The sequence below is a fragment of the Poecilia formosa genome, unplaced genomic scaffold (assembly GCF_000485575.1).
Source record: "Poecilia formosa unplaced genomic scaffold, Poecilia_formosa-5.1.2 Scaffold199, whole genome shotgun sequence".
Lineage (NCBI taxonomy): Eukaryota > Metazoa > Chordata > Actinopteri > Cyprinodontiformes > Poeciliidae > Poecilia > Poecilia formosa.
This window is the reverse complement of record NW_006800138.1, coordinates 627,913-645,116: the sequence shown is the minus strand read 5'-3', so window position 1 is coordinate 645,116 and position 17,204 is coordinate 627,913. Positions and strand designations below refer to the sequence as shown.

At 37.4% G+C, this 17,204-nt stretch overlaps 1 protein-coding gene across 5 annotated transcripts in view; it reads left to right on the top strand.

Moving 5' to 3' along the window:
• The window catches only part of cfap46 (cilia and flagella associated protein 46), a 50,896-nt gene that overhangs the window by 1,947 nt on the left and 31,745 nt on the right, over window positions 1–17,204 (top strand). For all 5 annotated transcript variants that reach the window (XM_016679009.1, XM_016679010.1, XM_016679007.1 and 2 more), the window contains exons 4-20: window positions 1,029–1,093; window positions 1,778–1,942; window positions 2,389–2,512; window positions 2,934–3,028; window positions 3,765–3,920; window positions 4,072–4,171; window positions 4,493–4,591; window positions 5,348–5,538; window positions 6,744–6,969; window positions 7,149–7,266; window positions 8,734–8,863; window positions 10,272–10,396; window positions 11,941–12,047; window positions 13,157–13,269; window positions 14,455–14,667; window positions 15,215–15,377; window positions 17,041–17,193. In XM_016679009.1, coding sequence (XP_016534495.1) covers window positions 1,029–1,093; window positions 1,778–1,942; window positions 2,389–2,512; window positions 2,934–3,028; window positions 3,765–3,920; window positions 4,072–4,171; window positions 4,493–4,591; window positions 5,348–5,538; window positions 6,744–6,969; window positions 7,149–7,266; window positions 8,734–8,863; window positions 10,272–10,396; window positions 11,941–12,047; window positions 13,157–13,269; window positions 14,455–14,667; window positions 15,215–15,377; window positions 17,041–17,193 — 2,343 coding nt within the window. The remainder of the gene's footprint in view (window positions 1–1,028; window positions 1,094–1,777; window positions 1,943–2,388; window positions 2,513–2,933; window positions 3,029–3,764; window positions 3,921–4,071; window positions 4,172–4,492; window positions 4,592–5,347; window positions 5,539–6,743; window positions 6,970–7,148; window positions 7,267–8,733; window positions 8,864–10,271; window positions 10,397–11,940; window positions 12,048–13,156; window positions 13,270–14,454; window positions 14,668–15,214; window positions 15,378–17,040; window positions 17,194–17,204) is intronic.

Below are 17,204 nucleotides of genomic sequence, written 5' to 3'. Positions count from 1 at the left end.
TATTAGCTAATCCTAGTGGGATACCAAATGCTTAACAACACAGTAATCCTAAAATGTAGCCAAATGATATATTATCTTTTATCAGTTTGAAGTGTCTCAAGCATCTGTTTTTCTCAACAGGGATTTATATTGTGTAGCAACAGAAGTTTACTGCATAGAAGGCTAATATTAGCATTATTAATCTCTGTTTTGAGATGACTTATAGTTATGACTTATAGTCGTAACATATTTCAATGTGGTTCCATTCAGTCATGTTCGGACATAACTTACATGAATGGTTGTTTTCCTGCTTAAGAAAATGTATCACTTTGATATTGGTGTTTGTAAATTTAATGACTGGTGTTCCAGCTGTCAGAGCACAAAGCGCCAATCATGACAGACAGGAAACTGAAACAGCTATAACAGTCTCTCTGTCAGAGTTTTGCAAACAACACAGCTGAAAGTTGCTTCTCTGATTTTAGAGGTAAAGACGACATTAAATTGACTATACCAGAAGGTTTTAGTAGTTCAGTTTTAGGGAATCAGATACCAATCATTTAAAAACACCCTGAACAGGAACCGTAGGCTGGTACTGGGAAATGGATCATGAATAAAATAGTGGAGACTTTTACCTTTTTAAAACCTTTATCCATTATTATTTTTACTTCAGTTTAGAAAACTTGTAGTATTTTTCTTTGAATATTTTGTTTGTCTGTTATTGTGGTGTCCAATGTCAGTGTTCAAGGGCAAATGTCCTGCATGTTTTAGTTCTTCCTTCATTCAACACACTGGCATCCAGTAAATGACTCCCATCCTCTCTGAAACCTGTTAATTGGTTTAATTAGCAGGTTAAGCCTGCTAATTAAACGGCTGAATCACAGCTGATTCAACTGTTTGAATCAGCTGTGTTGATCTGTTGACACATCTGCAACATGTAGGACACAAGCCGGTAAGGACTGGGGGTTGGACATCTCTATTGTAGGTGTTTTTTAGGTTTTCTTATGTGACATGTTGACAGTTCCCTATTTTGCAATTATTTTATATTTCAGAAAGATATCAAGGAGGCTGCGAGTGATTTTCTGAGAGCAATTGAAATTGCTAAGAGCGACCCAAGGTATGCTACCACTCAGAAGTGTTCAGCCTTCTAGTTTCGGTATGCTCCTCATCAACAGTCTCTCTGAAGGTTTAATTTGTAAACTGTTAAAGCACAATACTGAACTATTGTTTAGAATCCATTCGTCTCAACATTAAAAGTAACTTAAGGAAACTGTGCAGAGTGGATGGTTAAAATAAATATAACAGTAGAAGCTGTAATTGATATGTTGCCTTCTTGTTACTGTGAAAGACTCTTTGCAGTCTCGGGTCAGCCTGTGTGAGCAACCGCTGCTGGAGCTCCTTGCTAATTAACTCATAACCTGTCAATAAACGGGTTGAATGAGTATTACCAATTAACACCAAAGGGAATACATATCTAATACATCCAGCTCAGATTAATGCACTACGCACTCTCTAGTGAATAAATTAGAAGCACTCAAACACCCTTCTCACTGAATTTTCTCCAGAACAGCTCCTTGAATTCAAACATGCCTCAAATTTCACACGGTTTCTTGTGCCTGCTCCTCTGGCTCATTGAGCGATCATTAATGCACTCACATTTAGAAATTCACAGGGCTTCTGCAGACACAGTTGACACTAGGTCTGAATTGAGCTGTACTAAAAGATGGAATTGGTGGCAAGAGTATTGTATGAATAATTCAGTGTTCTGTTTGTTTTTCTGCATATGGTTTGTGTCTTACAGCACCCACTTCTTGGTCTTCAACACTTCAGTTCTCTACTTTCAGGGAGTGCGTCCTCTCCTTCAGCCTGGACTGTGTCACCATTTGGTTCCCTCCTTAAAGCAGGTGGTGAAAAGTTTGGAGGAGGTGGATGACCAGGACCACAGCTGGAGGGCAGAGCTCATGATGCAAGTGACTTTGACTTCACCAATATGTCTGCTTTTGAATCCGACCACACTCATGCACAATTTATTAAGAGGACACACCAAGCTGTTTAACTAGCTCAGCCTTCTGGCAGCCCCAGTTACTGTACTTGGTTGTCATTTTCTATTTATGAAGAGGACAATCTGTTCTGATGCAAGCTGTTAAATCATGTTTTCCTTTTATGCCTTGGGTCCAAATGTTTGTTTCATCTTTGTTCGGTGAAGAAAATGTTCCATCCATGAAAAACGCCAAAGCAAGGACATGAAAAGCATCTTATACCAAACTAGCCTGAGCAGCTTGTGTAGCCAAATACTGTGTGTCCATGCAGCACAATTTTTTTTGTCAATATCTGAGAAATAACTTGGCAAACACATATTAGGATTTTAATACACTCATAACATGAGGAGGTTTGCCCTCTTTCTCTATGCAGACAGTTGATTAAATGTATTTTGGATTCTGGAGAACTGGAGGACGCTGCACATTATGCCAAAGTTACTGAAAAGTTCATCAAGTCACATACGCCATATCTCTATCCAGGCTTTTATACATTACAGGTAAGCAGATTATTGAAAGTGGAGTGGTTAAGTTGTTTTGTGGGATGCTTCTTGCTCTTACCTCTCTTAGGACAACAGATGAAAATTGTCTGTTGCGCTAACTCTGACATGTTGATTAATATGCATTGATGTTGACTGTAATTTCTAAGCATCATGATGCTGCTATGTTAAACTTATTTGAAAAGCAGCTGTACAACACGGCTTGGAAAAAGAGAAACATGTTCTTTTTTTCACCTACTGTTGAGCAGGGGTCCCATTTATACGTGTGGTGGTGCTGTAACATCTTTGTTCTTTATTTTAACCAGAAGGGAAAAGACAATCCTTGCCTACAAATATTAAATCTGATAGCAATAATAAAGTTTGTAATATTACACCTTTCAGTCAAACATATTGTGATGATGGGATGTCTTCTTCTCTTTAGGTCCAGGAGAAACTGTTACAGGATGACAAGCTCCGTAAAATCAACAGTCAATGTACCAGCTTGAAAGTTATTTATGAAATCCAACAGTTCAAAACGTAAGAATAGAGTTTGTTATTTTGACAGAACTGGAGGAGAGGGAGGAAGAGCGCATGGGCAGACACAGGGCAAGGAGGACTAAGTAAAGGGTTTAGGGACTTTACACTTTGTCTTTTTCCATTATTATCCAGATTTTAAATCTACTGAAATCAAATTTCATTCTTTTCCGCACTGCTCTGGAACCCTATAGAGTCTGCTCCATCTGCTGCTGCACCATAGGTTTTATAGTATTTTCGGTTGGAATCCCACAGACAGTGTAGACACAGGTTTCTTTTTCAAGATCAGGGAAAATATCACCCATATACAGAAGCAGCTGGAGTCATGTTGGCCCTTCAGTCTTGAAAACTGCGCTAGCAAACTCTTCTCTCAAATAAGAAGAGATTAATTTGGCTTGCAGTTTAAATGTTGGCATGATGATTGTGTTAAGTGAAGGCATAGCCTATCATCTACTGTGCCACCATGTAGTGCATAACCCAACCCCCACTCCTTCTCTGAAGGGCATGTACTCAGCATGTCAAAGCTCCTTATGGCTCTTGATTTCAGCAGTAAACGTAAACAGCATTACTCAGGTGGTGCTCCATATAGTATTTGTTTGCCTTGGATTTATATAATGTATGGTGTAAGTATATCACTCGCACCATACAGGGGATGAAGGTGCTAAACGTGCATGGTCTTAGATGCATACATATACATGTGATATTGCATGCAGACCTTCAGCTCTCTTGATGTTTGCAGTGGGTGGAAGGAACGAAATGAGAAAATGCTGACGGAGGAGGATTCTGTGAAGCTGAGGGAGATTTTCTCTCTCCTTGTGGATTCAGCCAAAGTGAGTGGTGCGTCTGTCCATTCTGGCTCTGAGCAGATCCCAACGCCCATCCAGCCTTGTGACAGGTTCGTGACCCAAAGTGTCCCAGTCAAATCCTCTTTGTTCCTAAACCTCCGCCTACCAGACACCTTCAATTTAGAGGACGAGCATGGCTCAGATTATGCTATTCAAATGTTGTGAATCATATACATTATGTTTTTTATCTGGGATTTGCAGGGTTACCTTCCTGCTGGAGTTGGCTCTGCTGTCCTTGCAAGTGAAGGATCAGGAAGTAGCTGCTGACTGTTGGGAACAGCTGAAGTTGGCAGAAGAAGTTGTAAGTGTCCAATATTCTTTTTAAAACCTCAGGTAAGGAGAAGCACGTGTAACTGTACAAATCGGAGAGACATGGGAATTTATTCATAAAACCAAATTCAGCCATTCAGATGGAATAAGTTATCTTAGCTTGTGACAAATAAAAAAAGAGGTCACTTTGGAAAGAATTCTGTTCTTTCAGTCATTCTACACAATCAAACATCACTACATCGGCACGTTCCTTTAATGACTAAAATGTTAATAGAAATTTTTGATTTGCCACTTCATGCTTTGTGCAGTGCTGAACAGTAACCCAGGCTAATTGACTCTTCTGTCTTTTTAGAATATTGACCAACGCATAATGATGGAATGTGTCAACTGTGAAATTAACCTTCTGAAGAAAAGGGCAAAGATGAATAACTACTCCAAAGCCAGTGTGGAGGTGCTAAATCATCTACTGCAGTTATCCATGGATTTTCACTGGTTATTGTATGCAAATGGCCCATTGTCTTGATGAATCATTCTCTATTCTGAGGATCTTCATTTGTAAAAGTGAATCCTGAAACTCTTCAAAGCCAGTTATGTCGCTTTTATGTAGTAGAGAAAAACATCAGTTCTTAGGACCCCTGCTTTTTATACTTTGTACAACCCATCCATCCATTTTCTTACACCCTTATCCTACCCTGGTCATCTAAAGAAACCCAGTGGGTTGAGGTACAGACAAGAATGCACCAGTTTACCCAGGACTCTGGAACGGCCCAAGATCCCTCTCTCTGTGGGTTCAACCTTGTCGAATGTTACAGGAGAATATGTGCTCTCCCATTTGGGAAAGTGACAAAGGATTAACAGCAGGGTGTTTGGCACTGCTGGCGTTGTATAAAACAACTATTGAAGTAGAAATTTCTCCTCACTGTATTAAGTGGTCAAGGCTGAATATTTCTAAATTATTTCATTGTCGAGTTAAGCTGCAGATTTATTAATTTATTCAGTTTTACACATCACTACCAACTGTGCCAGTAAGTGTAGAGTTACCTCCGTCACATGCCCATTTTTCCCCTTTGGAAGAACTTACCTTATTAAAAATGGTCTTACTTAGCATATTGAGCTCAGTTTAATCTAGATTTAGTTGCCAAATGATGGAAATGCTGTGCTGTCATTGCCAGAGGAGAAATCCTCAATTGCAGGTGTTCTCCCACAGGCCCGCCTGAAGGAGATAGAGAAGCTGGATCAGTGGCTGGAGGCTGCAGTGAAGGAAGGGAGGCCCAAGGCTGTGCAGGCGTTGTGTGCTTCCCAGTGGCACCTCTGCCTGCCACTCCTGCAGCACAACCTCAGGAAATGCATCAAGATGCCGCTGGTCAAGTTGGCCCTGGTTCTGGAGTACACACAAAGGTTTATAACCCTCCTCCAACACACAGTTACACCTGCAGCGCCTTTTACAGCAATTGGCAGAACTTGGTAAAATGTCTGAAAGGCTTTAAAATCAATTGCAGCTATAGAGACTCTGCTGGAGTTCTCTAACATACAGCCTTGGATATTTTTATTTTTTTTACCTTACCATCTTGATCCTTGTGTGTGGTGGAAAGATACCATTTGGTTACTGTTGAGGTTATTTTAAAGAGTTCAGTAACTGCTCCAACTGTAGAACAATTGAAAGCTGAGGTGAGGAGCTTTGGTCACTGTGGTGATTTATATAGATCAGCAACCACCAGGTATTTTTTTTTTTAAATGTCCTGGTATTTTAAAGCTTTCATGATGCTTTGCACTACAAAAAGGGTCCCAGAGCCTTTAGGAAAGAAACTTGACCACATCATCACAAATCCTTCAAAATACTTAGCAGTAGGCATGAGTTTGTTGCCAAAAAACATAATCTTATTTTAATCTAACTTAAGGTAATAGTTTTAATGAAGTTTAATATGGATTGTGGCAAACTCCAAAAGTTTGCAATTGGGGTGTTTTCTTGCATGCCTCCCAAATAGCTTGTTATTATTGAGAACTTTTGTTTTTCATGTACTTTACATTTGAAATATATAAAATATTATTTTTTTAAAACAAAAAATACATTAATTTACTACCAAATAGGAGTTTTTTTGTATGCCTTGCTTGGCCAGTCCAGCTGTTTAGAAGGGATCATTATCCGGTAATATCATATTTTATTTAGTTTTTCTTTCATGCTGCTCCACGGAACAACATTCATGTCTTTCTGAATTACTGTCACATCCGATCATATGTTGAAGGGATAACATTTTCGTAAAAAAGTGTTTTAGTTAAAGTTTAACTACATTTTAAATTAGCTTTTAACTTCAGTAAAAAATATATCCTCTCATTTGTTTGTTTTATTAATAATTTATTCATCATGAAAAATTGCATCAGATTTATCAGATTTATTTTTGATGGGGACTAAAAATATATTTTGGTCAGGTTTTTGTTCTGCAGTCGTCAGTTCTAATTATTTTGAGTTTAAGCCAGCAATTTGTCACTTTGTGTTTATCAGAGAATCAACATAGTTCATAAATAGTTCAGTTTTGAGAAGCAAAACTCCCACAGATTTTCAGTTCCCCAAGAAATGAGCTGTTGCTGAACATTTTTTTGTACAGTATGTCGCTGGAGATGCGGTGCGAAGTCCACTCAGAGCTGGCAGCAATAGAAGAGGAGGAGGGGGATCTGAAAGCCACTCTGTCCCACCTAGAGAAAGCCCTGCTGCTGGACAGTGGGACATACCGAGAACGCCTGTCATCTGCTCTTCATCTCCTGCAGCTCAGACGGACCCCCTACCAAACACCTGCCTGTCCCCTGGACAAAGCAGCTAAGATTATGCAGCAGGTTTTCTCCCCATCTGTTTCATTACTTAGCTCATTACTGAAGGTGATATTTATCAAGTCTAAATTAAATGCCTAATAGCTTTAATTCTGCTGGGTGTAAGAGAAGTGGCCCAGGGGACGATAGAAAAAGCAGCTGACTACCAATTAAACCTGATTTCCAACTCTTCCTTTCTTTCTCAGGTTAGGGACATTCCGCCCCATCAGAGCACAGACAGACGTCCCCTTCTGGTGTCTGTTGGTCTTCTTTTGGCTCCCTTTGACTTTCAAACGGCCCTGGATGCAGACCACCACACAAAATGTACAGATGTATTTTCTTTGATTTCACTCTTATGTGCTTCATTGTTTTGTGCCCCTCCCCCACACCTTCTCAAGGTTTTATTTTAAATCAGTATGTTTATATCCATTTTACCCCACATGTACATCATCTTTTATACTACAATCAAAGCTTTTCACATGTTGTGGGGATAATGTCAGTACTAAAATCTAAATGAACAAATAATTTAAAAATAGGTAAAGCAGTGCTGGGCTACAGATTCTTCTACAACAGTTTTAGCTTGTGTTTTTTTTGACACTGTTATTCTCCATCATTTACAAAAAATAGTCAGAAACAGAGTGAGGCAGATGTAGAAAACTCATGGAAACAAATTCAGCGACATGATTTACAGTACAGTGAGCAACACTGGGCTTTTGCTGTACCTCTGTCATTTTCTCTGCTAATTCTTGAACAGCCAATCTGCATAGATAAAACACAATTTAACTTTTTTTATTCACATTTGTTTTATTACCAAGAAGTGAATGTTTGACAGGAGAAATTAGTTTTTCCACAGAACCTATTATGTTATGACTTAGATTAGTCAGAGGTGTCTCAGCACATCGTATCTGTACCAGGGATCTTCTGTCACAGACAGTGTACACCTAGCTTAAATTTTTCAATTCCCTCTCAGAGAGAAAATATTAAATCCTGAAAACATGTTGCAATACTGCATCACTGTTTTATCTTGCTTGAAAGAAGAGAGCTTTGCTTACTGAGCTCTTATTTAAAATGCACCTGGAGGGAAGGTTACAGGACGTGATGCTGTGGCAAGAAAACAGGCAGAGTTGCTTACATGCAAACTAGAAGCTGGTTTACAGTCCAATGTAGATCAATGCATCTCTTGTATTGAAAAGAGTAAGACTCATTTATAAATAGAGAGGCTTAACAGCTCGAATGTGATTTCTTTGAGTCTGTCTTTCAGCGCTCAGAGTGAGTCCCCATCAACTGTAGGGAGTAAATTTGGGGAGCAGAAGGGTGTGAGCTTTGGGAGCGCCTTTGATCTCTGCCTCATCCAGACTCTCTGGTCCACAGCTCGACTTGAACACTCAGCAGCCCTAATGGCCCAGAGTAGTACTCGCCTTTGACAGTGAGTCAAAAGGCTTTTTCCTCAGGCATGGGTTAAAAGCTTTGCTCCCCAGAGGAGCTTCTTGCTTCTCTGGAGGAACCTCAGGCATCTTTCTAAATGAAGACACTTAATCATTGTGCTCTTTCCTTCAAAGCCAGCACATGATGAAGCCATCAAGAGTTGAGAGACTTAATAACTAGCAGCTTGTAATTTAGCCACAAATCTGTATTGCCCCTTCAAGAGCTCTTTTTAAATTTGAGGTCTGTGAATCATGTCATTGTGAATGTGCATTTTTTTTCTTATTTTCTTCTTATGAAACAATGTTTTGGACAATACAGAAGGCTTTCCAGTTTTATAAGAGTTTTTCTTTTACAACCACTGTGTAGTTTTTGCAGGAAGTCTTGGACCTGACCCGCTAGCTATGCTTGCTTCTAAGGCTCAGCATCATTCTACCTGTGTGGAGAAGCTGAATGATTATCTGGACAGGCAAAGTGAAGACACAGATAATACAGTGAGGTGTGTGTTTCCACTTATTAACAATGACTAGAAAGAATATGAACTGAATTAAAATCCCTATTTTTTTCAGTGTAAAAAAATAGGGATTTGTTTTACACTGAACATCTCTTCTCATCATCATCTCTTGAACCTTTTCACATTTTTCACCAATCCAGAAGACAAACTTTCATTATTTTCCTTAAATTTTTATATATTATAACAACAAGAAATGACACATTGTTGACAACTGAACAAAAGACGACAAAAAGATATAAGATTTCATTATGAACAAAAATCAATCAGATAAAAGCAAACATCCTGTTTGCCTTTTCAAGAAAATCCAGTGCAAAAACTACCACCAGAAGTCACCTTGATTTATAAATAGAGTCCACTTTTATGCTATTTATTTATTGTATAGGCCTCACATGGTTTGTAAAGGACTTCAGTGAGCAAACAGCATCATAAACACCAAGGAACCTGGGAGACCGGTCAAAGAAAAACTTCTGGAGAAGTTTAGAGCAGAGTTAGGTTACAAAACAGTATCCCAGGCTTTAAACATCTCACAGATCTCTGTTTAAAGTTTATATGTGGCAGAAAACCAGCACTGCATGTTACCCTGAATACTAATATGGAATAGTTTAGATCACAGCGTATTCTCTTGTTTGGCCTATCTAAGCTTGCGCCATTTTGAAAGAGGAACATGGAAACATTTTTTGCGAAGCTAGTAGAGACATATCTAAGAAGACTTGTCTGTGGCAAAAGGTTTTACAAAGTGTTGACTCAGTGAGTGAACACTAGTAGACAAACACTTGCTACTATATTCAGATTTTTTTAAGCTTGTAGAAAACATCACTTTTTTTTCCTCTTTACAGTTATACATTACTTTGAGTTGCTACCACAAACCTTAGTAAAATGTGTCTGTCTGTAGTTGTTTATAGAAAAATGTGAAAAAGTGGTGTGAATATTTTTGTACGGCACTATTTACTTATTGTTACACTTCCTGCAACTCAGCTGGAAAATTGACTATAGACTGAGACGTTTATGGCTAGTTGAATTTTAATCCCTACATTATTACTGTACATGAGATACAAATGAGTATTTAATTTATTGGTGCAGTCAGCAGTGAAAGCTCTTGTTTCATTAACACTTCTCATTTACAGTGAAGTATCAACTATTCTGTCCATTCTGCTGTCACTAACTTGAAAGTCTTTAACCACTTAACTGTCACCCTCAAAATGCTTCCATGTAAGTCAGTGGAGCCATGAAGATACCGACATCATCATGGCAGTAAAGGGGTTTTAAACAAGCTTATTCCTAAGAGCATGCATAGACATCCAAAAATGTTTTTTTTTTTTTTATGTACAGTTCAGCTTTTCAATATAAAGAAACTAATCATTTATAAATCTTTTTTATTTTCTCACTATTTCAGGGTAAAGCTGTGGGTAACCTTAGCAAAGACGGCCAGGAAACTGGAGGTCTGGGACGTGTGCCGGGCTGCGTGTCGATTCTGTTTGCTTTATGATGGCGGAGCAGGGAAGAGTGCAGAGACCAACAGTGAGTTGATGAAACTCCTGCCAATTAAGTCTCAATCCACTCATTATGGACATACATACATTTATTTAGAACTTTAAACTGTTTTTTTTTCGAATAATTATGATTCAACATGCAACTGTTATGATTTTTAAGTTTGAATTTGTTATTGTAAACAGAGTCAAAATTACATGTTTATAAAAAATATTATGTAGAGCTGCACTTCAAACACGTGCTTTTTTAGACATCAACAAGCTTCCAGCGCAATGCCTGCTGGATATTTGACCACTTTGCTTGGCAGAATTAGGAGAATTCATTTAAGCTCATTGGTTGCGAGGCTCTGACCCAGCTTTTGAGCGTAATCCACAGTTTTCAACAGGATTCAGTTTGGGTCGTTCCAAAAACTCAGTGTTAACCTGCTTGAACCATTTCAAATCCAAAGTTGGTTCATGTGTTAGATCGTTATCCAGCTGGATCCATTTGCTTCTGAACTTTAACCATCTGACCAAACCGATCTCCCTCAGATAAAGCTGAACTGTTTAAATTTAGTTAGTGTGTGTTTATATTTGAGTTATTTTGTATAATTTTTACACTGTGTGGTGTTGACAAAATCCATAATATTTTCACACCTATGAATTAAATTCCTTTTTAAAAAGTCTCTACTGTTTTATTTTCATAATCATCCAACCTGATTTATTCAGATGCACTTTAAGTCCTTAATTAAGATAATTCTTATATAATGTTCTGTCTTAAAGTTGAAGTTTTGTTTTTTTTCAAGTTTATTTGATAGGGACAGACACACATTGAGATAGACAAACTGAATAAGACAGCAGTCCCATGTTTGTATCATGGTGCAATAGCAACAGCTAATTCGCAGCACTTGTCCCTAGATGGGTTTTTAAAAAGTAACTCTAAAAATTGAAATGATAATCAGTTAAAATAGCACAACATAATATATACAAACAGCGAAATGTAAAACATCAAAAATGGGTACAGGTCTGTTTTTGACATAACCAGAGTTTTGTTTGATTTTTGAACGTTCTAAAACTGGTTACAGACTTTAAATAAACAGGAAGTGAGTTCCAAGTTGTAGATCCTCTCACAGACAGAGCACTTTGAGCAAAGGTGGTTCTTCGAAAGGGAACCTTACAATTTCCATCCAAAGCTGCTCTGGTCGATCTCCTGTTGCCCTGCAGTCTCTGTATACAATCGCTTAACAGTGTTGGTGCAAATCCATTTAAACACTTAAAAATCAATTTTAAAACATTATAATTTAGAAAATTTGTAAAATCCAAAATGCCAAATTTAACCAAAATGTGACAGTGGTAAAAATTATTACAACATTACAATTCTTTCAGAGAACTGAAAGATTAAGTATATAAAGACTTTTGCTGTAGAATGAATTCCCTTTATCCAGTTTATAGATCAACTTGTTGTAAAAAGTCTAGTAACTGATTTGATCAATGGTCAGTTTCACAAACTGGACAGAAATTGGTAGTATATTTTTGTTCTAACTGATGAAAATGTTTTGTCTCTGATTCACATCCAGAATGTTTTTAACTCTGCAGAATCTAAAACCTCCATAAAAGGAAGCTCTTCACAGCCTTGCAGTGGAACCCTGAAGAGTGTGGAATTATTGCATCTTTTAGCAGAAATTTGCTTCATTAGTGCTGAGGTGTGTTTTCAAATATGTGGTTTTGAGTCACACAAGAATGATAGTTCTGTTTGGTTCTTACCTAGAGGAGTGATATATTGTCTTTATTAGCATAAATAGTCATCTTCCTATATACTGCTTCTGATCTTAATAGCATAATTATTTTATTATGGAGTTTCTTCGGATAATTGGATTTGTTCCATAGCGGCATTTCTAATTAGACAATCAGGCACATTATTACTGTGTTCTCAGATTCAACTAACTGAGTGGCTTTTCATATGCCTTAATTGTTTAGGTTCATATTTTAAAATAATAGCTCCATTATATGTCATTTCTATTTTCTGTGATAACTAATTTGATATAAAACGATCCTGAATTTCTTTGTCAAGTTTAGTAGATGTTTATCAAATTTCTACTTTATTTTTTTAATGTTTATTTTAATATTTTAATCTATTTTGAGTGGTTTATGTTTCCAAACACACAATTTAGACTTTGTTCGTTTAGAAGAATATTATGTTTACTTCTTTTGCTCTAGCTCGTCAACAAATGCTCCACAGGGACGTATTCATGCATTATGGGATTATTTTTTAACAAGCCCGTGGGGCTGCACAGAGATTGGTCAGAGTCAGAAGTTGTTGGGCTCGTCGTACGAGCTTGTCTTTCTGCGTAATCCTGCACCCCATCAAGCCTGCAGCCTTAAGTCTTCATTAATCCTATAGAGATGTTAACTTGACAGCACTTTGAAGAAAATGAAGACACCCATGCACAGCCACGACATGACCTTGCCAAAACTGATACACACACACACACACAGTAGTGTCTTTTCTTGCCCTTTCATGTTTCTTTTGCTTTGTTCTATGACACATGACCATTTTTTTTCTGGGGAATTTGCTTATAATTCATTAATTTTATTCTGATGATGAGTAACACTCTTACCTAAATTGTCTGCCATTGGTCCTTTCTTTTGTTTTTCCTTTGATCTATGCAGCAAGCTTTAATGCCTCTAGAGACGTTGTCATAGCCACAGTGGGAATTCATATCTTTTTTTATTGTGAAGATATCGTAACAGTATGTCACCTCTGATGTCATGTTTTGAGTCCAGAGAAACACATTTGTTCTGTCTTACTCAGGCCACCGTCCAACAGCTGTTGGAAGAGGGAGTGCATCTTAACAGTCCAGCTGTGCTGCCACAGGGAGAGAAGGTGCAGGTTGCTGAGGACGATCAAAGATGGATTCTTTACAGGTGAAATTAAAAATATATAAATTTTTGTTTACTAGTTTAAAATTGTATTGGGAAACAATGATATGGGGCAAATTCATGTGGCTAAATGCAAGTTTGCAAGACCTTCAGATTATCAAACCACACTTAGATTTGCTCTGAAAATAGCTCTACTTAGCAAAACAACTCTCTGCTCTGATGCAGTTTGGCTTTATTTAAATACAAATACATGCATTTAAATAAAAAGTTGCCAATTTTTATGCATATTTAATTGCAACCAGAGCAAATTGGTGGGAATTCTAAAAAAACAGGGATAGTTGTGTGATTGGAAAACAGAAATGCATCTGCTGAAAGGAGTATGGCAGGAAGGAACGGTGGATCACAGCCCATGTTTAAAACTAGGGCTGCCAGTTGATGTGGACTATATTTTGTTATGCAAATTCATAAGTTTTCAAAAACTATTCTTTTTATGACCATTTTTAGCCAAAATACAAATATTTTACTCCAAATTTACAAGTTGTAAGAAGCATTATCACTTCCTCATTACATTTTTAATAAAGGGCTCCTTGCTTCTCACGTCATGAAAGACCAAGTGGAAGTAGATCATCATCTTAACCTGCAAAACATTTTCTGTGCCGAATTATAGTTTTTCAGTACCTGAAATTATTAAATTTTATGTGTTTTCACAGTGTTGAAAATCTGCATACTTCTCTCTGGAATGGGGTTGCTGTTTTGCTTCTGGTTAAAACATTTAAGAACCAGTAATTTAATACTATGTATAGACCAGAATTATTGGTAAAAATACATTTCCATTTTGGCTTTCTAATAAAGCATGTGCTGCAGTGACAAAATTAATATAGTGTTACATTAGCCCTCGCTAAGTTGAAGATGATATGTTAGAATTGTACATCGTAATCAATAAGCTGTAAGGTAAGCAAGATGTTTAAAGTAAGTTAATATTTATCAGTTGGCAACTAAAGTAAATGCATAATTTTTTTCCCCTATTGTCCTTAAAAGAAAAGAAAACAAATTCAGACATTTAACAAGGTTCAACCAGCATCAGAATTTGTTGCGCATTATTTTTTGTTCCTTTTTATTTTAAAATTCTTTGCAACTCATAAGAAATCATTGTTCCTTTCTTCTTCTTCTCTAACTGCTTTCTTCATCTCGTGCCCCACTATAAGCTGTACGTGTTGAACTCATTTACAGAGACTGGATCCAGAGTCTGTCTTCCTATGCCACCCGCTGCTTTCTGCGGGGCGGAGAGATCGGGGTGGAGATCGGGGAGCGTTGTCTGGTAGAAAATGCAGCCATTTACTTGTGGAACTATAACACTCACATGCTGGCTGCTGAGGAGTACAAACTCCTCCTTCCCACCTTTCAAAATCTAGTGGACATGCTCCTAAGGATGAAAGATATCAGGTAGTTCAACTTTCTAAATTATATATGAAGCAAATACGATGCTTCTACATAAAATAGTTCAGATAGACTTGATGTTGCAAAAATATTTAGTTTTTCATGTCGGAGATTAAAAAACAAACTACCTCAACAACAAATTAAAGACTAATTTTGAGCACTTGCTTTTCATATGAAATGCGATCATTCATGAGTGTAGTATTCGAAAGATGTCATCATTTGACATCTTTTAGACGATTGACTGCACATATTAATTATTCAGTGGATTTTAATAAGTTTCTTTTGTCATGAACTCTTTACAGAGTGGTTCAGCTGAAAAAAAAACATTCATATTCTTCATCAATATTGACTATAAAAATAGTTGTTTTTATAGGTGTTTTTAATCACAGATGAAGAATAATAATTATTTTTAGGTGAATAAAATGGGACAAAATTTCCTCCAGTTCAGTGATAGTTTTGACTAATGTTAATAAATTGGTGTTTAATCTCTATTAATATGCCTATTTTAAAAGATGATGTGAGTTTGGGGCATTCTTTGTGCTGTTTCCCTCAGTAACCTTACCATGTGTGTAATGGTGTGTAATGCTGTAACTCGTGGGCTGATGATCCAGCCTGTGTGTGATTCTGTGCGGTCAAGCGCAAAGGGGAGACACAGTGGATCAAAACATGGCACCCCAGAGGCTGCTGGCTTAAAGGATGTAAAGAAGGCATTAGAGGTGGGTGTGACTAGAATCTAAAAAGTGGAATGATTATAATAAACATATTTAACTTAGAAATGTAAGATATAACTTGCTGCTAGTGTAAGATAAGTTGAAAATTTTGAACTCCAAAAGGGTGATGTAAAGACTACGGCATAGTTCCAAAGTCCAGCTCAATACTCCCTCCATAGCGCTGTGAGCAGCTATGGAGGGAGGCGGTGAGGGACAGAAAAGAAGCGCCACCAAGAAAGAGACAAAAAGTGTGGGATCACTTTAAATGAAATAAAATGAAAAAGATAACACACCTCTGTGGTTTACTGCAAAGCGGCATTTTACAATAGCACGTCCAAGATCAGTGGTGCCCAAAGTCAGTCCTCGAGGCCCGGCATCCTGCATGGTTTACTTCTCTCCCTGGTGGCAACCTTTTCAGCATGTCAATGTTCTTCTTAGGCCTCTAATGAGCCATCATTTGATCCAGGTGCGTTAAACCAGGGAGAGAAATGAAACATGCAGGATGCCGGGCCTCCAGAGCTGACTTTGGGCACCACTGTCCGATGCTCTGCACAAAACATGCAGTACATGCGTCAAGCTCATTCGTGGCTGATAACAGGTGACGTTTTTGTTCCCGTTGCAAAAAAACCCTAACTTTTATCTGTGATCGTTTGTACCAAATCTGTCATATGTGTACAAAGAAATACATTTTGGCTCATACTACATGTACTTGATGATCGAGAAGTGTAAATGACATTAAAAAAATTATTATAAATATCTATTTTATAATAAGATATTTATAATATCTATTACATTTTTCATCCTTCAAACTTGAAACTAGGAAAGATGTTTGAATTGTATTGACTTGCTAAACAATCTTATTTTTTCTTATTAAAAAAAAGAGAATGGAATGGGGATTTTTTACTAGCATTTCTCTTTCATATATTTTTACTAGCTTATGTAGCGACTGCAAAACAAGAATTTTTTATTGGATTGCTTGATTTATCTTATAAAATATAGATTTCTTAATTACTAAAATAATAGTTCTCAGCATTAGGGTTTAGAGAAGGGCTGTTCAGGAAGCAAGACTTTTTTTTTTTTTTTTTTTTAAGAATAGCAGAGATGATGAATCACCTCAGAAATATCTGGATGTATGCTCGAGTTTATTAAATGCTGTGTTTCATCCAGCCTGCATACATGCATGCATATAAGCCTACATGAATCTGTTGGAAGTCAAATTTTTGACTTGTTCTTTGTTGCCAGTTAAACTTGGTTTCTTCCTTTCTGTTCTGGAAATCCTCTATGAATATCAGCTCGAACTTAAGATGAAAGAGCTTTTATCATTGAATTATTAACTGAATTTCATCATGCCTGCTTATAATGAGAACGTAGAAATGGGCCTTTGTGGTGTATTTTGATGTGGATTGGTGAAATACCACATGAGAAGTCACTATGAGGTCACAACAGGTCCTCAGGTCGCCTACTGGCCAAGGGCATGTTCTAACTAAAGTTACTTACTGACTAAAAACGTATTCAGGAATATCTTAAGAGTAGATGCAGGTTGATGCAGTTCTGTGTTTTTGTTTTTTAATGCTGTTTATTTTTTACTGCATTTGCTTCTTAGTGAGTATAAAGTACACAAAGTTCTCACTGATGGAGCCCCAGTTGTCTTCTCTGCACTTTCTTCTAGCTGTGTGAGTATGCCCTCCACCTATCCAGTGGTGACACGACTGGGGAGACTGTTCCAATTGCAGTGAGAAAACTGGTGTTAACCTCATGGGTGCAGATAAAGCAGCTCCTGCATCAGCAGATTGGCGTAAAGCTGGACATATTCAAAGATAAGGTACCTTTGAT